Source organism: Ostrea edulis, chromosome 3, assembly GCF_947568905.1.
Source record: "Ostrea edulis chromosome 3, xbOstEdul1.1, whole genome shotgun sequence".
In the NCBI taxonomy this organism is placed as follows: Eukaryota; Metazoa; Mollusca; class Bivalvia; order Ostreida; family Ostreidae; genus Ostrea; species Ostrea edulis.
Window position 1 is genome coordinate 80971247 of NC_079166.1, and position 22074 is coordinate 80993320.

Consider the following 22074-nt stretch of genomic DNA (forward strand, 5'->3'; position numbering starts at 1 on the left):
CATCGGTTGTAATCAGAGGGTAACGATCCTGCGAGACGAGGGGAGACTGTCCTGTGTGCATCGTTACCGTGTGTTATCCGCAGAATCTCAGTTTTATGTACTCTTTGTGAGTTTCTTTATAACTCAGTCGAAAATCAGTTTCAATGTAGTTTTTCTTCTTAATTAGATTCTCTGCAAGAGGCAGTAAAATTGGTTATGTCTCAGCGTTGTTCAATGAGTATTTTATCAGAGCTCTAGTTTATAGATGAAATCGTTGCTATCAATTAACAACCCTGGCAAAGGCTACGCACACTGAAAATAAAGTATGTTAATCATTTAAAAAACTGTATCTGATGGTTTGTTGTAAGCTCACGGTATTAAGTAGATCTGAAGAAAGGGAACTTTTACTAAAGAATTTTGTGGGGGAAAAAACCCGGTTAGTTTAGCAAATTCTTGTGTATTATATTTCATATTGGTAACCGTTCCAGTGTCTTGATAGTATATCTCTCATTTAATGAAGCTCACATCTAGGAATCATGCAATAAATAAAGAATAAAGGATTTCTCTCAAACGTTTGATATTTCATGATATTACAGGAGTACACATTTATTTCATATCTCATCATCCAAAAAAAAAAAAAATAATAATAATAATAAATAAATAAATAAAAAACAGATCAACCAAATTAATGAATCTACAATATTTGAATCAGTGTAAAGTCTTCTACTACTTGTATCATAAATTGCGAGTTTAAAAGTGAAATTCACGCCTAGGGGTACAATTATTGTCGGATGAAATCGAGGAAATTTAGATCTTTTAGATTAAAGAATTCTTCCGACACAAAATATAGTCCTTTCCAAACCCTTTCAAAATTGGAATCGACAAAACTGGAAATGTTCAAGTAGTAAATACATGTATATGATATATCTGAACCATTAGAATAAGTATTGAAGCGTTATCCACACAGTTACGTAGCATACTGCGCAGATATTCTCAAACGCTGAGTAACCCACTTCCTGCATTGTACGTCACACGCGCCAGGGCCAGGCTACTAACAACGGTTAACTTTATTATACTTAAGCATATAAGGGAAAACATGTCAAAAATTTACATTTGTAGACTTTTTATAGATGAATCATTTTTTGCATAATTACTTCACGGATTCTACTTTAAATCTCGAAAACATTACAACACACGTTCATGTGGCGCTCTTATTCTTTATTGGGTGAAGTATATGAGGCGCCGTTTTGTTTTGCTTTCATTATTTTGTTTTTGTTTTAATTATATTGAATATTAATTATATATCCCCTTTGAATAAGTGATATCACTTAATGGTGATAAATTCATACCAAAACGATTGTAAGTTCCACAAATGTACGTCCTTTTTGACGAGAAGTTCCATTTTGATTTCATGGAGCGCATGCCAACATCCATGAGAAACGTTGAAGAAGTATGTAAGACAAATTATTGAACACAATCGTGCTTCCACAACAACAACAAAATAAAATGCTTCCACAACAACAACAAAATAAACAAACAACTTTTAATAGATCTTTAATTTACCCGTCATATGTAAACTTGGATTAAGATATGTGGATTAAAATTGATAATAAAACTTGGGAATTTTTACATTTTTTTTTTACAATACGTTATGCCGACTTTTAAAAGCCAAACAGTAAAACACATATAAAAATACGTTATATCAACTATCATAACACACACGTATATGTTATGTCGACTTCTTAAAACCCAACCAGTATGACTCATATAAATATACTTTATGTCAACTAGAATTACACACATACATATATATACATTATATCTACTAGTGTTACACACATACATGTAAATACGTTATGTCTACTAGTATTACACACATACATGTAAATACGTTATGCATTATAACACACATACATGTAAATACGTTATGCATTATAACACACATTTACATGTAAATACGTTATGCATTATAACACACATACATGTAAATACGTTATGCATTATAACACACATACATGTAAATACGTTATGCATTATAACACACATATGCATACAGTACGTTATGCTGACTTGTAAAGCCAACCAATATGATACACATACATGTATATATGTTATGTCGACTTGTTAAACTTTTAAAAAAACTTTTTTAACAACACGCGACTTGTAAATTGACGTCATACACGTATATAAATAGAGAGTTACAGTGAACTCCGATTTGTAATTTCAGACTATACAAGATTTTCAGTACCTATGTAGACTATGTACGTACATGGCCACAAGTACGTCATATGTATAAATATAGACATTGAATGGAATTCGCTGTTCCCTCCGTCATGTTCATTCGGTGGATAACATATACATCGTATTACACAGTGCACACTATAACATTGCTTTTCCGTATAAATGATGCGGTCATGGGTTCGTTTGATCAGGGAAACAACAATCTAATTGTCTTTATTGGCTAGAAACGTCGGAAGTACTATCCGATAAAGAACAAACATTAAAATATGATCGTAAGGCTAAACCAGCGACTCGGGATGTTCGTAATAGCGATGATCGAGTTAAAAATGTGTACGTATTGATTTCATTAGTGAGAGAATGAAAACAACAATCGACCATCCATACACGTATAATTCTGACTGAGACAAGTGAATCTATCTGATGTGTATGTTACTTTATTGTGAATGTCACAGTCTTAGGAAATGAATGCTTGTTTGTTTTGTCGGAGTGGAACACAGTTGAATAATTCTGGCATAATCCGTAAACACCTGGTATATTCGATAGAAATAAACTAGACTTTTATCTCAGTTGTCCAAATATTGTTCACTAAACTTCACTTAGGCGTTGAAAGGCTGTTTGTACTTGCATCACTGCGTAAACAATGAAAGAAAAAGAATTCTTTCTGACGCAACATTGGTAAATGAAAATAACATTTTATACAGGCTTTACATATTGTATTCTGCATCACCTACGTCTGCTTCAACAACTTATATCAGCTCATTGTCGTCTACTTCAACAACTTATATCAGCTCATTGTCGTCTGCTTCAACAACTTATATCAGTTCATTGTCGTCTGCTTCAACAACTTATATCAGTTCATTGTCGTCTGCTTCAACAACTTATATCAGTACACCGTACGTCTGTTTCAGCAACATGCACCAGCTCATTGTCGTCTGTTTCAGCAACTTACATCAGCGCCTTGTCCTCTGTTTCAGCAACTTACATCAGCGCATTATCGTCTGTTTCAGCAACATCCACCAGCACATTATCGTTTATTTCAGCAACTTACATCAGTTCATTGTCGTCTGCTTCAGCAACTTACATCAGCGCATTATAGTCTGCGTCCGCTACATGTTCAGTGCGGCTGTGAAATTCTTGTTTTATTACCTTTATGAAATGTATACATTTCCATACATTTTGAAATGGTCATTATACTTCATCTTTGATTCACAAGAGAGATGCAGTGCATGATGGGACATGGCAGAATGAGGATGTCGGTAAAAGTTTATTTAGAACCACAATATTGTACAGATGTTTTAAAACTTGGGATATATTTTCTGTATATAGGAAAGTTATACTTTTGTGAAAAACAGTAATTGGTGTCCTGTAAAAGTACCTACATGACTGCTTCTTCAGAAAGCACCCGAGATTCAGAATTGGTACAAAATATCCTGTTAGTATGTGTACATGTATTCAATCTATAAATGTAACAATAAGGATGACATTGTATGATTTCATATTGTATCCGATCTTCTCTAATCAGATATGGTAGCATAAAATAAATATAATGAGTCCAAACAAACGCATTAAGATAATCTAAAGATTTTAACACCATTTAGGACAACAATTTTCATTAAGAACAATACGCATGGAATAAAAAATGTCGAATGGTCAACAACAGCGCCGATAATCACCTTTATATGAATACTTGACAACGCGACTTTGTAGTTTCATGTTGCCTTTTGGCGTTTGTTATCATAATTAACATTAATTGTGAGATGGGATTCTCATACATTAATATTCAACAGAATTTTATGTCGCATTACCATAATATATTTGACCTACAATCGTGCATATGTTTTGATTGATTGAAAGCCGGACAGTACAGTAGACGTTTAGTACCTCTCGATCACCCAATAAAATCATGAAAAACTTCATACAGACAGTAAATAATCTTGATTACATATATTTACCACGTAGAAGCACTAGTAACTACCTTTTTTTGTGGAGCATGATACTTTTTACATTCAGTCACTCAAGAGAGTGTTTGTTTGCACTTCTAGAAATCCCTAAAACATTTAAATGGACATGTAGGGGATCCAATTTAAGATGAAGTTTTAACATTGTTCTCCTATGTGGAGAAAACTCTACGTAGACGCTGTGTGCTGTAGATTCATTATAACCTCTCCTTATCCTCTCAAACGAAGTTGGGGGGGGGGGGGGCGGGGGAGAGGTTACATGTAAATTTGTTTCACTTTGTCCGTCCGTCTGTCCGGAGACACATGTTGTCTCGATTGTTTTTCATTAATTTATACCCAATTTTGTGAAAGTGTTGCATACTATGTAAACCTATGCACCGAGCAATCTCAGACTAATTATTTCAATTTTAATCTGAGAAAGTTATGGCCATTTGTCTTTATCTTTTATGATATTTCTGACATTATCTACCCCTAACAACTTTTGGAGGCGTATTGCTTTCACCATCTCTGTCTGCATTTTCATTCATTCATCGGTTATTGGGACAATTCACTGGTTTTACCTGGCACAGTGTACATTCCAATTGGTGATTAAACAACAATATTGCATTACCGGTACTCAGATTTGTATGTCTTCCCTTTCACTCAATGAATATGATAATAACGAAGCTGAAGGACTTTAGTGTAGCCTGTAGTATGTAATTAGAGAGAGCATCAATGACGCGTCTTTCTTTTCTTCAGCTATACACTTTTAAGTATGTTCCTACATAGATCCCCCCACAGGGGTATCAATTACTCCCGTTAGGACAATTCTAGCTCATATTCCCGAGGTATGCTCGTGGGGACATGATTTTATGGTTGGAAACTTGTTACTGTTTCTTGAAATTCACTTTCTCTTGCTCATAAATCGAAAATTAACACCCTTCTCCACCGGTCGCAGTAGCACATAGATAAAGTGATTGCTTCGTAATCGGGAGGTCGTGAGTTTGAGTCCCGCTTGTACCATACCCGCTTCAAAACCTAAGACATAAACATAGGTAGTGATTGCTCCTTTGCCAAACGCTCGACAATCACGGGGCTTTCGGATATGACCTTAAAAATGGAGGTCCTGTTTAGCGACAGGCTTTTCTAGCAAGTTAAAGAACCCTAACTGCAACGACAGTAAGCGCTAAGCATAGGTCTAAATTTGTGGTACTTCACCTACAACTGGTGACGTCTTAATATGAGTGAAAACAAACAACCACTCCCTCCCCAAAGAAAAACATCATATTATAGATTTTAAACAACACATTCTATGGCCTGTGCTCAGATAGATTTTAGCGCTTCTAATCCTGTTTCCCCGGCTTTCTCCGCGTGATCGTGACTAATAGCCGCGATAGCAGTGTTATACCCGTTAGTGATAAGCAGTCTTGTAAGATTGGACTTTTCCGATCACAGCTCCGTGTGAGGTGAGTCATTGAACTCCCTGTAAAACTGACTTAGGACGACGGCACAACCCTAATCTGAAGTAGAACCTTTCCCTCAAGCAATTATATTATGTTTGTATTGAACATTGATGTTGCCCTGGATTGTGATATCGCCCTTGAACATTGATGTTGTCCTGGATTGTGATATCGCCCTTGAACAGGGATGTTGTCCTGGATTGTGATATCGCCCTTGAACAGGGATATTGCTGTGGATTTTGATATTGATCCAAATATTGTCTGGACATTGAAAGTGTCTAGGATATTCATATTGACCTGGGCATTGAATTGACTTCGTTGTACAACGACTGTGATATGTCAAGTGAAGCTACTGTGGAGTCTAGATTTCGTGGGAGCTCAATTTTTATTGATTTCGTGGATTCTCGTATCCACGAATTTCAAACCACAACGAAATATATACTTTATACAATGCTTCAAGGTATAGAAACCATACCAACGAAACTACATCCCAACCAAGCAGTAAAATACCCACAACCCATTACAACCAAACAGTAAAATACCCACAATCCACTACAACCAAACAGTAAAATACCCACAATCCACTACATCCCAAACAAACAGTAAAATACCCACAATCCACTACAACCAGTCAGTAAAATACCCACAATCCACTACATTCCAAACAAACAGTAAAATACCCACAATCCACTACATTCCAAACAAACAGTAAAATACCCACAATCCACTACAACCAAACAGTAAAATACCCACAATCCACTACAACCAGTCAGTAAAATACCCACAATCCACTACATTCCAAACCAAGCAGTAAAATACCCACAATCCCCTACAACCAAACAGTAAAATACCCACAATCCACTACAACTAAACAGTAAAATACCCACAGTCCACTACATCCCAACCAAGCAGTAAAATACCCACAATCCACTACAATCGACCCCTCCCCCCACCCTACCCCGTCGGAATTTAAATGATACAAATAGTATCTGATATCATTTAAAAAAAAGTCATGGCCATTATTTACACAATCGAATAGCCAGGCTCATTTCTTCGTAAAAAATTGTCTTGAACATTAAGTGATATTTGGGCGGGAAAGAAAACATAATAAATGGCGGGGATTATTGAGAAACGTTTATATTATTCACTAAGTAGACATTGTCTCGACAGTTTGTCTCTGACGTCACACTAATTCGATAACGTAATGATTATACCCATAAAGAACAGATGCACGAGGAAATACTAGATAGTTAAGGCAATAAAAATCATATTTATATTGCTTGGCTTTGCCGCTGTATTCAGTCGGTGCAAATCATACCGTAAGAGTAACAAAGACACGCAACGAGGAAATAATATCACATACCATGTATTGAGAGATATTCAGTGTTAGAAACTGGAGAGGGAGAGAGCGACAGAGAAAAAGGTGTCAGCCATAGCCACGGGGAAGTATGACGGTGTATAAATACAAAGACAACAGATAGTAGGCTATTTTCTGTGGGTGAAAAAAAAATCAAGTAACTTTAAGGGATACACCAGGTTTATTAGTATTTTGACAGACTATTGGAATATTGAAAAAATGTTGATTTTGAGTTTAGAAACCTTGATGATTTTGAGATTGGAAACCTTGAAGTGATGATGATTTAGTTTAGAAACATTGATGAATTAGTGTTTGATAACCTTGACGATTTAGAGTTTAGAGATCTTGATGGTTTAGAGTTTAGAAATCTTGATGATTTAGAGTTTAGAAACCTTGATGATATAGAGTTTGATAACCTTGATGATTTAGAGTTTAGAGATCTTGATGGTTTAGAGTTTAGAAATCTTGATGATTTAGAGTTTAGAAACCTTGATGATTCAGTGTTTGATAACCTTGATGATTTAGTGTTTGATGACCTTGATGATTTAGTGTTTGATAACCTTGATGATTTAGTGTTTGATAACCTTGATGATTTAGTGTTTGATTACCTTGATGATTTAGTGTTTGATAACCTTGACGATTTAGTGTTTGATAACCTTGATGATTTAGTGTTTGATAACCTTGATGATTTAGTGTTTGATAACCTTGATGATTTAGTGTTTGATAACCTTGATGATTTAGAGGTTAGAAACCTTGATGATTTAGTGTTTGATAACCTTGACGATTTAGTGTTTGATAACCTTGACGATTTAGTGTTTGATAACTTTGATGATTTAGTGTTTGATAACCTTGATGATTTAGAGTTTAGAAACCTTGATGATTTAGAGTTTAGATACCTTGATGATTTAGAGTTTAGAAACCTTGATGATTTAGTGTTTGATAACCTTGATGATTTAGAGTTTAGAAACCTTGATGATTTAGAGTTTAGATACCTTGATGATTTAGAGTGTAACAACCTTGGTGACATAAAACGACTGATTTCAGTGGGGACTTAATTTTCGTTTCTTAATTTTTTCGCGGTTCGGACAAACCAATATATGTAATTTCTTAACAAACTAATTAATGGCAAGTAATTTAATTATTATTGTCCTAGAAAGAGAAAATACAGAAACGACCATAGACATACAACACATTCTAATTTCAGCAACTTGTGGATACCCGGAATGGCTTTTCTTAAACTTCAGATTCCGCCATATAATGGGACTTCCACACGAGAGGAGTCAGTACCCGTTAATGGTCATTCTTGTTAATCTCCTGTTCAGTGGGAAATCTTGTGGAGAGCTGGATGGTGATGTGACATGGCTGGGTTATTAACACTATCAGAAGACTCGCTGCAGATCGAAGCAATGCAAAGACTTAAGTGCATAAGGTATTGAATAAGATGTTATTCAAGAAATTATGTCAATTTTAAACATCGATACTGTCGGTCACGTGATAAAATCCCTTGGGCTTTATGATAGATTTTGATCACGTACCGACTCCGTCTGTCTAGAATGCGGATCAACAGTGGCGGATCAATGTCTAGCTTGTCTAGAATGTGTAGTTTGTTTTTGTTTTTTCTTGATTTCCAATGGTTAACACTTGATACTATGACGTCATGGCTAAATCGCGAATCCAGAATTAGCTCTTAAGCTGAGACTGGATCCACATTATACATCTATAATTAGGGCGGATTATGAGCCCCTCCCCCCTCCCTGTAATTAAAAATGAAAATAGTTAGTAGAACAATAGTAAAACCCAGGAGCGCCCCCCCCCCCCGATTCCCAGCCTATTGCCCCCTTGCAACAAATCCTGGATCCGCCACTGATATATAATGTTACATCAGGGAAAACATGACCAAACATTACATGTATATTTGTGTATCGACAACGTGTAAAAAATGTCCTTATATAAAAATGTTCGTTACATATACTAATAATTTAAACTTTTAATAAACACAGGTAAACTGTACAGTTGTTCAGTATGCAGGATATACGTGAATGATGAGAATTCAGACTCCCATCACGAGATAGACTTGAATGATGAGAAACGCAAATAGAGAAAACTGGAACATAAACGTGTGCCTTTGATATATTGTATCCAAAAAATATGAAAATGAAAGAATTCGAATTTCTATCCCATTTTGTCTTTCTTTGTCAAATAAGGTGTACCCCGTCGCCAGACAGGAATGCTAGTAGATTATATCTCTCTATAGTGTACCTGTGTACTTCCCAGCTTAATAAGGAGCAGGAAGTGTAGACCAAGCGGGGAGGGGTGGACGGAAGATCGAGTTCTCATCGACAAGAGGGTGTGTATACGAGGGGGGAAGAACAATGAAGTCAGTTCAAGTCACCGAGATTGAATTTGAAATTTATAAATTTTGTCTTTCTCCATCTGTCTGTCTGTCTTTCTCTGTCTGTCTGTCTGTCTGTCTATCTTTCTCCGTCTGTCTATCTGTCTTTCTCTCCCTGTCTGTCTTTCTCTCCCTGTCTGTCTGTCTGTCTTTCTCCGTCTGTCTGTCTGTCTGTCTTTCTCCATCTGTCTGTCTTTCTCTGTCTGTCTGTCTGTCCGTCTCTCTCCGTTTGTCTGTCTGTCTTTCTCTGTCTGTCTGTCTTTCTCCGTCTGTTTGTCTTTCTCCGTCTGTCTGTCTTTCTCTGTATCTCTGTCTGTCTTTCTCCGTCTGTCTTTCTCTGTCTGTCTGTCTTTCTCCGTCTGTCTTTCTCCGTCTGTCTATCTGTCTTTCTCCGTCTGTCTGTCTGTCTTTCTCTGTATGTCCGTCTCTCTCCGTCTGTCTTTCCTTTTCTTAGTGGCGGTGGTCCTCTTGATGATATAAAACTTGGTGTTAAACCCTTGTCAACAAAACTGGGTGTACCGTGGTACTAAACTACTGCTATATGCATATGTATTGATATTTAGCACACACAGATAAGGAGGCCACTGGAATCCAAATCCTACCATTGATTTTTGATTTAAAGATGCTCCTTTGGGAATTATCTAAAAATCGGTTTTGAAAAAATAAATTGCTCTGGATAATTTGAATAATTTTAACATGTTGAAAAGCCTCAATTTGTGTTCACTTTACGATCAGCCTATTTTTGCTTCGGATTGGATGAGACATGCTGATTGCAACAAAGATACAAACGTGTTTACTGTGTTTTAAAATTGGTTGAATTTAAACCGCTTAGTTCTGAGAGAACGCAGTTTCTTTGATCAAGGCCATAGTGATACAGTATCACCAACAAGTACACAATCTTCTTCTGAAACAGTCTATACATTCTCTGTAATATGAAGACAAAGGCTACCTTTGTTATGAAGTTCGATAAATATTTGTTGAAAATTCCTTTTACCGATAAACTGTTTTTGAAATGCTTCTGGTGTGATAGTTTAATTTCTTAATCTACGGGATAGTTGTAAGATTAAAAATCGGAAGTATTCGTAACTAACCTGTTTGTACAGTTCTGAAAAAACGTCATTCGGCATTAAGCTACACTAAGTGTGGAGATGTTTTACATAGAAACTAAATTTCATCGAAAACTATAAATTAGCCAGAACTTCTCGCTACAGACAGAAATGAAATCACAGATTGCCCGTGCGTCTCCATTAGAGAATATTTAAAGGAAATCTGCCAAGAATCAATTTATTATACGATAAAACAATTTAGTTTATTATCCACTATTCATTGAAATAAGTACATTTCGTGGGTCACATGTGCCAAAGAGGACACCCGGTTCTTAATTCTGGTATTTCTACAACTTCTCGCCGATCACATGGGACTCTTAGAACCAGTAACAGGTATTGATTCAGTCACGACCTCTCCTTGGATTCTCTAATGTAAACTCTTAGATTTCCGATTTTGTGCAGAAGATTGAGGCAATGAATCGGCACAGATATCTTTAAATTAAAAACAAATCCCTGTTTATCTCTTTTGTTATGTATCCATTGTTAAGATAAAGATTACTATAATAAAAACTTTAAATCTAAAACAACTATTTCAAATCAAGGCATGAATTCTTAAGAAAGCATTCCTTAAAATCTGATAGTAGATGTTTTATCCCGCTATTGTGTTCGTCGCTCTTTTTAGCCTAATCCCAAGGAAAGATGAAATACTAAACGACATTCATTGGCGTGACGGGCGCTATCACAGTAAGCATCAATTCGGAAGGTTTCGTGATTCATTGGACAAGGACAATGACAAGGAACGAAAGATAACTCGAATGACCTGATATTGGGACGTATCACTAATCGGAGGATCTGATGACTATCCCCTCAGTCATCGGTCCAGATCCGGAGACGCGATGGTAACATTGAATAAACAACAACAGAAAATAATAATTCTATTCAATCATCACTGGTACTGTCAAATTGAGATTTTTTTCTTCTTGTTTGATAATTTAACTTAGTGTCTTCAGTTAAAGTGAACACCTGTACGTGACTGTACTCTTCTAAACGTACATTTGTCTCATAATTTTTTCGTTGAACACAATTTTCTGGAGTATCTGTGCCAAATCGCGAAAGCAAGGGTCAAACTAGGTTTAAGTTTCGTTCAGAAGGGATTTTTTTTTTCTTTCGTGAAGTCTTGTATAAACAAATTTTTTTTTTTTTTTTTTACGAAATCCAAGATATTTTACACTCATAACAGTTGGTGAACCCCCATCTATAGGAAGGTGTTGGTGATGCAGAAACACGTGGTGGACTAATCACCCGCCGCGTACAAAGGATTGTTATAGAAGGAGACCCAAGCTTTTAATCTATCAGTCGTCGAAATTATTTTAACAAGATTTCATCCACTATATTGACGATAGAAAATAACTGTAATGATATCGGATTGCTACGCTGAAAATACAGCACCATGGCATTAGAGGATTGCTACGCTGAAAATACAGCACCATGGCATTAGAGGATTGCTACGCTGAAAATACAGCACCATGGCATTAGAGGATTGCTACGCTGAAAATACAGCACCATGGCATTAGAGCAAAAAAATATCTTCTTTGGAAGTTCAAACGATCTTCGCAGTATGATTTCTATGCCTGGTATATTGCTTGTACTTTGTTATCTCTTGTCGATGCTAATTTGTCTAAACATAGGATAATGCCCTTGCCTTCAAATACCGAATATCAATTTTATGATTGTGTTTTAAATCGTCGCCTTTGTTAAAGATGCTTGGCGTATCCAAATTTTTCTGCAAGTCGAAAATATTCTGGGAAATCAAGATTTTGTACTTTGCAAATAATACACAATTACAGGACATGTATGTACGAGTGTTTGCGATGACACACACAAACAATATATATATATATATATATATATATATATATATATATATATATATATTCATTTTATAACTGTCTAAAGAGGCATTAAAGCCGAAAGCGCTAACAGTGAAATGTTATTCGAGTTTTGTGTTTCTTGACTTTATATATATATATATATATATATATATATATATGGACAATATTCTCTTTGGAAAGTGTGCATATAGCAAACTTCAAACTTATTTTAAAAGCACCCTTACGGTTAAGCAAATCATTCTGTTCGAGAAATATTAACATCATAGCAAACTACTTGTAGTTTACATAAACAGCCATGCATTGTAACAACGGATTTGCTATTGAAGAGCTCGTCAGTTTCCCATGAAATAACTGAAGGAACAGGGGGAGAAACAGCTCAAGGCTGAGGAAATTTGATATCGACCGTAAAACTTCCTCCAAAAATACATCTTGATTTGTAATTTACAGAAGAAAAACAATCTGGTTGCAATAACATTGATAGGATTTATAATTGAAACGTGATCACCCCGCGGGGGAATAGATCGTCGGAATCAAGATGAAAAAATCATTTGAACGTCAGGCACCTTGCAGTTATTGGCATTATTGCGTAACTTCAAAGTAGATGGCAAATCATTTTCCAACACTCTTTCACCTGCTTAAGACTTTGATTGAAAAAGGGCTATAAAAAGCAAGAGCTGGCTGTTTAGCTCCCATCATAAAGTATATTAATTTACGTTTATTGCCGAGAAATAGCGAATCAAACTGTGTTATATGCTCAATGAATTGAATTATATCTCTCAAACTGCTAAAGTAAAAATAATAATAGACAGTTAATATCTGTATAAAACAAGGGTCTTAACACAGGTTTACTGGGAGAGGAGAAGGGATTAGTTCTATATTATCAGGCTTTTCTCTTTCAGATCCAAACCAAATGAACTACATGTAAATGGACGAAAAGTACTTGCCTTCACCAAGGATTTCTGCAAATTATGTATGTATATATATATATATATATATATATATAAAGCACAAACAAACAATTATAACACCCAACCTTACGTTTACCCCTAGGATCTAAACGATACATGTGATAATCAATTAATTGATATAAAGCAATAAATAATCACAACTAGGTACTGAAAATTTTCACCCCAGCCCGGGGTCGAACCAGCGACGTACGGCACCCACCGCCTAGCAAGATTGTCAAACCAGTGCGTAAGTCCACTCGGCCACAACGACAAGGGAAGTCGTTGTGGCCGAGTGGACTTACGCACTGGTTTGACAATCTTGCTAGGAGGTGGGTGACGTACGTCGCTGGTTCGACCCCGGGCTGGGGCGAAAATTTTCAGTACCTAGTTGTGATTATTTAGTGCTTTATATATATATATAATATATATATATATATATATATATATATATATGCACGTTATATATGGAAACATATTTATCAAATAAAGAACATTCGTTAGAAACTATACAGTTGTATTCTCTAGAGACAGTTAATCGATCATATCTGACCAGGGGTTTCTTTAAGAATATTCCAGATATTATTTTGTTAAGCACTTCTACAACATTCACAGTATATCACATGATATCAGGTGGTCAAAGCTCTTGATATATAGTGTCAGTCGTAATGTTCACTGTGAGAAAAGCGCTAAATCAAAATGCCGAATATCCGTTTTCTGTGACGGAGGATATTCAGCGTCTGTACTTGGGCATAAAAGTTAATTCATAATTCAAAAAAGACTTTTTTATGTTCTAAGAGTGTATAGTACATTATAGGAGTAAAAATATTAAAAACAGAGTTTTAAAAAAGATTGTTACGGACAATTAAATTCTATGTCCTGCTACTGAACAACTAATTATCTGTTTATGGTACTTTTCAATCTCCCTATGTAAGGTTGTCAGTCATCAAATCGCTTTACATGTGTTCACCAGTGATTCTACAAACTTTTAAAACTTGTGTTTCAGACAAGGGAAATAACTCGTTTCATAATTACTTTTCAGTGATATTTCACGACTGAAATGACATAATTCTTAAGCCACTGTAGAATCATTTTCGTATTAAGCAATTGTTGTGGTTTTCAGATTGTACTGTATATCTCAGTTCTTCAGATTGTACTGTTTATCTCAGTTCTTCAGATTGTACTGTATATCTCAGTTCTTCAGATTGTACTCTATATTTCAGTTCTTCAGACTGTACTCTATATCTCATTATTTCAGATTGTACTCTATATCTCATTATTTCAGACTGTACTCTATATCTCTTTATTTCAGATTGTACTCTATATCTCAGATTGTACTCTATATTTCAGTTCTTCAGATTGTACTCTATATCTCAGATCTTCAGATTGTACTCTATATCTCAGGTTTGCAGATTGTACTGTATATCTCAGGTTTACATATTGTACTCTATATCTCAGGGGGTGGGGATGAATTTGTGCGTATGTTGATATCTTATTACCGCTGGGTTTTGATGCGGTGGAACAACTCTCTAAATTACATGAATATCTGACCCTCACAATTGATAATGATTATAATTATCATACGCATGCATGTAATACATATTGAAAAGGATGAACATTTGATACCATAGGCGATAACCAAGTCTCAAAAGACTGAAGCCTTCATATTGTAAATGTGGACATTGGTCACGTGTTCCTTGGAGCACAGAAAGTAACTCCCCGTCCCACACGAGTACAGTTTGTAAATGGTGTACTGGCTTTCTTCTTGACCACCTAAATCCACAGTAGGGACTTCACACGACACCCTGAATCCACAGTAGGGACTTCACCACACGACACCCTGAATCCACAGTAGGGACTTCACACGACACCCTGAATCCACAGTGGGGACTTCACACGAACACAACACCCCCCCCCCTGAATCCACAGTAGGGGCTTCACACGACTCCCTGAATCCACAGTAGGGACTTCACACGAACAACCCCTGAATCCACAGTAGGGACTTCATGTAGCCCTGTGAAAATTTTGTAAATAACTTTTAAGTTTTATGAATAAAAAGAATTGAATTTGCAATTGATAAGATTGTATAATAAAGTTCTACTAGAAACTTATGCCAAAACAATGGCAAGCAGCTTTGATTTTATTTAATTTCCAATTTGATGTAATTAGTATTTTCCCGCCAAAAGTTTGGTGAGCATTTGGCGCCTCTTATAGTCATGTGACTTTAGACCAGGGTTGGATTTTTTTGATATTGTCCAGTGGGTTTGAAGTGTACAGACGTTTGAGTTTTAGTTATAGTTGGAGTTATTTCGCCATCGTGTTGCACCAAAGAAGCTTTGAAATATAGTTTACAGCTTTACTTTTGATAAATATCAAGCCTAAAGTCCATAACTTTGGGCATTTCAATTTATTCTATTTGAATGAAATATAAACACGAACTTTTAACAAGGATTTACGCTGTTGTTGTATTTCTATCAACGCATCGTGAGTTACATTCACATGAACAACCCCTGAATCCACAGTAGGGACTTCACATGAACAACCCCTGAATCCACAGTAGGGACTTCACATGACCCCCTGAATCCACTGTTGGTATTCCTTCTCATTATAGGTGGTTTTATTTTATTTTTTTTCTCATGACGAAGACGATGACAGTGGTGAGGGTGATGATGTTAATGATGATTATGATGATTAACGATTAAGATACTTGGTGGTTGATTTGACCCTAGCTTTGAAAACTGCACAGTACAGCACATAACATGCAAAAAACAGAAAATGGTTTACAAAATTAGATTGTGAAGGGATTTCAGTAAATACATGTACGACTTCGGTAGTACCTACGTGTGCAATCTTAGTTCCTTTGACGGTGATGACATTCAAGTCTAAATATTTACATTTCCAACGTTTTTGCCTTTGATATCTTTACAAATTGTAATGCCGATAGACATTTCCTCCCGAATGCGTGGGAGTTGTGAACAATGCGCGTATGAATACATGTAATTACAATACTTCTATTCTAATGACTGGGAACCCCGGTAGAAATGAATGTATCTTATTTCATAATAATTAATAAATAAGATGAAATGAACTTCTACACTTCCCGCCGACATACTTTTCATGAAGCGCTTTATCAACGCGATGCATGAAGTATGAAGGCGTGAAGCATTACTGTTCATAACCCTCATGTACATGTATTTCCAACAAACAAACAAAAATTATATCCTAATTATCATTATTATCAGAAAAGACAAGTCGCTATCTGTTTGACATCAATATTTTCCCAGATATGCTGAAATCAAAAACTTATCATGAAAATGCCCGCCCAAAACAACAATAATGTAGAGTGTCTGCTGGCGACGAGATGTATAGACTGACCTACAAGATCTGCCACAGATCTACATCTCTCATGCAGATGTTCCTCGAGAAAAATTATTTCAGAAAATATTTTCACGCTTCTTGAAATGCATGTAGTTTGCAAAGGAAGACAACTCTTATCTAATATCCGCCTGTTTCTTTAACGTTAGTGACTACAATCGTTGTCTGAATTAAAGTGACCACTTAACTATCTTCGTTATAATGTCAGTGACCTCTCTTGATGCCTTTGTTATTGATTTTGAGTATTCCACATGTAGCTCTCTGTAAAAGATCGCCCACTAATTTCAACAACAAAAAACCCAGAACCACGTAAAACAGCTCATACATCAATGGAACTGCATTCAGTATGAATTCTATCGACAAAATTAAGTTGTAAATTCTGAGTTTTTATATCATAAAGAGCGAGAGAAAAAATCATTTGAATGGTGATGCATTAAACTATATAGATTAGGCGGGAAAATTCTGCAAATACGGATCTTTGTTGCGTAATGTCTGTCTAAGACAAAATGATGGTGGAATACATTATCGTTCTCCTAAACAATATGATTTATTTCAAGCTTTGTAGAGAGCAATCAGTTTTCAAGCAAATCTACTGTATAACGACATCACGAGGTCTTAAAGATGTCAATTTGATACGAGACAATCCCACACTAAGGATGAAATGTTCATCACTGAAATTATATCAATTCATAAATTAATATGTCACGGATATCTATATAGAAAGTAAGTCTATATAAAACTACGGCGATATACGAAGATCAATTTAAAAAAATCTCTAATCGACCGGACAAATTGGGTTTTTTTTTTGTGCAAACTGATCAATTCTTGACGTGGACAAATAACTCTTTCGAACAAATGAATTCAAATTCGTCCGAAATGAAGAACTAATTCGTCCACACGATTTAAAAATATTTTCTGTAAGTGCCGCTTGGACGCTGCATTATTATTCCCAGGGTTCCCTGTACCTCAGTTCTGAGAGTTGTTATTTTTCTCCTTTAAAAAAAATCTTTTTTTTTTTTTTTTTATCTTGTTAGGATTTATGAAGTTGATCACTTCCCGCCATTTTCACATGACACATATTCAGTAGATTCTTTATATATATATATATATATATATATATATATATATATATATACACACACCCGTTTAAGTCCTAACCAAAGTACAAAGACGAAAAATATGGATGTCATTTTAACACACAACACACGCATTTTTGCATTGGTAATACAATTTAATTGTTGTTTAGCCTTTTTGAGATTAGAATTAGTTTGTTTTCGATTATTGATTTTTAATAAAAGAACATGCACAAGTTTGGGGACCATTAAACTTACAATCTAAACTGTAGCTTGTGAACTCTCTCCGGAAAATCCGAAACTGTGATCGTAGACGACGTTCTGTTGTTTTCACCCACCAAGAAATCTAAATCTGAATATTTTTAGAATGTTTTCAAGGAAAAGATAACACTGATCCCTGTAGGTTGTGTTTGCATTTCACATGCCAAGCTTATTCTCAAATCGTCCAAGTAAGTTATCATTGATGCAGATAGATAATCTATACTTTTCGGAATTCGTTGACAGCATTGTAGAAGTTACAATGTACATCTTTTATTTGTTACATGTAAGATAAAAATGAAAACTCAGCAATTCTTCCAAAGTATTTGTTACCTCGAGTTTCTCCATCAACCAGATAATTCGTCCACCTTGCACGATAAAATCAGTTCTTCCGAAAACGTGCTTCCATTGATAACTTTTCAATTAGTGAGAAATAAACCTCAAAGCAATTAATTCAAAGCAAGAAATGTCCTTAATTTCTATACAGGATGCTATCACTCGCGAATGAATCTGATTTGGAATCACAGAAAAGCATTTCAAAATAAAAGAGTCAATCACTAGGGAAGAATAAATCACAATAAATATTGGGTTTTTTTCCACTACACTGTAAACCTTAGAAAGTTGCACGGTAAACCTTAGACAGAAAGTTACACTGTAAACCTTAGACAGAAAGTAACACTGTAAACCTTAGATAGAAAGCTGCACTGTAAACCTTAGAAAGTTATACTGTAAACCTCAGATAGAAAGTTACACTGTAAACCTTAGACAGAAAGTTACACTGTAAACCTTAGACAGAACGTAACACTGTAAACCTTAGACAGAAAGTAACACTGTAAACCTTAGACAGAAAGTTACACTGTAAACCTTAGATAGAAAGCTGCACTGTAAACCTTAGACAGAAAGTAACACTGTAAACCTTAGACAGAAAGTAACACCGTAAACCTTAGAAAGTTATACTGTAAACCTTAGACAGAAACTTACACTGTAAACCTTAGATAGAAAGTTGCATTGTAAACATCAGACAGAAAGTTACACTGTAAACTTTAGACAGAAAGTTACACTGTAAACATCAGACAGAAAGTTACACTGTAAACATCAGACAGAAAGTTACACTGTAAACCTTACACAGAAAGTTACAATGTAAACCTTAGACAGGAAGTTGCACTGTAAACCTTAGACAGAAAGTTACAATGTATACCTCAGCAGAAAGTTACAATGTAAACCTCAGCAAAAAGTTACACTGTAAACCCCAGACAGACAGTTACACTGTAAACCTCAGACAGAAAGTTACAATGTAAACCTCAGACAGAAACTTACACTGTAAACCTTAGACAGAAACTTACACTGTAAACCTTAGACAGAAACTTACACTGTAAACCTTAGACAGAAAGTTTAATATGTACCATACATACGTATATCATATACCTAGTAGTGTATCAGCCCTGATACACCTATCTTGGCTAGGGTGGGGCGGTTGCAAGTAGGTAGGGCTGTCTCGCCCTAAGGGCCGAGATATCTCTGTCTCGGCCCGTTGTCAAGGGGCTGTCTCGCCCTCAAATTTTAAATGGCTATTTCTTCTTTAATCTTTTGAAATCTAACATAACTACATGAAAAAATGATGTTAGACACAATTTTTTTCAAATATAATACTTTCTTCCACGACAAAATTTAATTTAAGCAGAAAAATTAAATAAAAACGTTTTCAAAAACAGCGCTAAATCGTAGCGAGTATCTAAGCAAAGGGGGGTAACCCAAGTAACAATTGTTTATTTAGAACAATAACACGTTTAACTTCATTTAAAAACAATCAACGTTCTAGGCGACAAAAAATAGTAGGAGGATTATGGAGGTTGAAACTAAAGCATTATTAGAAATTCCCGGTCCTAATGGAGATCAAAATGTTAATTTACGGTAATTTTGATGTAGAAAACTGCTTTAAAACGATTTCTGAAATCTAAAATCCCGAGGACTTGGCAATAAAAGGAGAAAAGCAGAACCAATATCTTCCGACGTTTTTCAACGACTTATAGATGCTAAACAGATGGGAAACGGTAAAAAAAAAACTTACTTCAGTATAATGTAACATTCCCTAATCAAATAAATAGCGGCATCAGATCTGTAAACATTCCCGTTCATACGATGACGCCACGTAAACAAAGTTCTACAACTCTTACAAATTATATGAAATAATGAAAACGGGCGAGTTTGGTAAATCCGAAAAAAGAAATCAAAATAATTCACTTATTTCCAATTTTAGTATTCATAAGCAAGCCCCTAGGAGCTGCTTAATAGAATATACATGTACATGAACAGCACAGCGATAAATATGACGAGTTTCTCAGCCAAGCAGTTCAGTTAATTGAAACGTCCAGATTCTAGACCACATGAGGGGATGTCCATGATTAATCATCCAATTATTGTGACCAGCAGTGGAATAAAGCTACAAAACTCAGACTTTAGCATGTTTCACAATGCCAATAGTACTGGAAACATAACCATTAAAGTAAACTCACTGAAGGAATAAAATAGTCAAATATCGTTGTACAGTATACCATGTATTTATGTTTGGGTCAATACCCCCCACCCCAATTTTTAAAAAGATGTTTATCAACTTGTTGTGTTTTAGGTATATGATATAAACAATATCACACTCTAATGTTGATCTCGGACCTGGGATTGCCCTTGAGTGATCTCGGGGCCAATCCCAGGTCCGAGATCAACATTAGAGTGTGATATTCTATATTTATACATGTTTGTGTGATGTTTATATCATGTGTACATTTTGTACATTTATGTTATGTATATTTGTTTGTATAATGTTTACTATAATTATGTACATGTATGTTATATATACATATCTGTTTATCTATCATACACATTTATTCTAAAAATATCACTTATTTATATATCATAGGTATATATTCATTATCCATTGTGTGCTTAACTTATGTGTGATATTTATGCTGAAGTTCATTTATACTAAAATATGATATGCTAGTTTCACTGCATGGATTATCTGTAATCAATATTTTGGAGTGATTTAATTTTTGTATGACAGTTTACTTTTGAATTTACAGAATACTTTAAATCCTTGTAGATTTATTTTCTCTTTACAGTTACTGTTAAAGTTGGAAGCTTACTCAATGAAATATCCCTAGAGAAAACTCTGGTGAAATCTAATAGTTTTTTTTTTTTTTTTTTTTTTGGTTGTTTTTTTTTCAGAAAGAGATTAATGTTTGTATTTCACAATTTCGTTGTTTTGATTTTTGTGTTCCCGATTTTTAAAAATTAACTTATTTTTTATTTGCATAAAAAAGCCTATAAATCCCGTACATATTTCTTCTTCTGATGTTGATAAATGACGCATATTTCAAATCTTTGACAGTTTACAAAAAGATCGGAGATTTAGGATTTGCCAGCTGTGAATTATCGAAAACTCTGCATTTAAATCTCAAAAATTGTCTGTGTTTTCTCATTCCAGGTAATTAATGATGATGTTACCCATCGGATCCAGTGTCATGATAATTGTTGGAGAAAATTAATACGTAATGACAATGTCTAAGTGGCTACACGTTATATCTTTATAAAACATCTGACGTATTTCTTATCATTTTCCAATCTTATTAAAAACAGATCTTTGATCCGCCCCAATATTCTCATGTCGCTAATACAAAGTATTTTGTACTAGCTACATCCGAATATCGAAACAGATCAAAGATCTGGCCTCCAAAATTGCAAAGCATTTTGTATCAGCGACATTAGAATATCGGAGCGGATCAAAGATCTTGTTTTAATCAGCTTGATCATTTTCACTTTAACATCTATTCCATAGATTTCTGTTGAAGCTAAGTGTTGTTCTGATTCAACGTTAAGAATATCGTAGAACAGATTATTATCCATATCTTAATATCTGTTGGCTCTGAATATCTGTCGGCACAACAGAAATGATAGAACTCAATATTGCTTAATCATTTTAGAAAGAGGAGGAACATTTCGGGGTAGGGGGCACATGCACTTGTTTTTGTAAATAAGGTATGACCTCTGTATACTAGTAATAACACACGTTATTATACAGAGGTCATAACTTAACTACAGGAACAAGTGCCCGTTGTAGGGGGGA

General features: G+C 35.2%; 1 protein-coding gene and 1 long non-coding RNA gene across 2 annotated transcripts; both read left to right on the forward strand.

The window, feature by feature from the left end:
- Window positions 1-1351: 1351 nt before the first annotated feature.
- On the forward strand, window positions 1352-8029 carry LOC130053651 (coiled-coil domain-containing protein 1-like). The gene is made up of 2 exons (XM_056161025.1): window positions 1352-1433; window positions 7284-8029. The coding sequence occupies exons 1-2, from the start codon at window positions 1352-1354 to the stop codon at window positions 8027-8029; spliced, it is 828 nt and encodes a 275-aa protein (XP_056017000.1).
- Window positions 8030-8212: 183 nt separating this feature from the next.
- LOC125675186 (uncharacterized) lies at window positions 8213-21666 on the forward strand. The gene is made up of 3 exons (XR_007370386.2): window positions 8213-8403; window positions 13204-13274; window positions 21436-21666. It is a non-coding gene; the product is annotated as an uncharacterized LOC125675186 (long non-coding RNA).
- Window positions 21667-22074: the final 408 nt, after the last annotated feature.

Bases quoted from the DNA above. Each gene is read 5' to 3' on its own strand.
- LOC130053651 (XM_056161025.1), top strand. From the start codon at position 1,352: ATGTACGTCCTTTTTGACGAGAAGTTCCATTTTGATTTCATGGAGCGC. The intron at 1,434-7,283 runs GTAAGACAAATT...TTGATGAATTAG, and splicing joins GAGAAACGTTGAAGAAGTAT to TGTTTGATAACCTTGACGAT.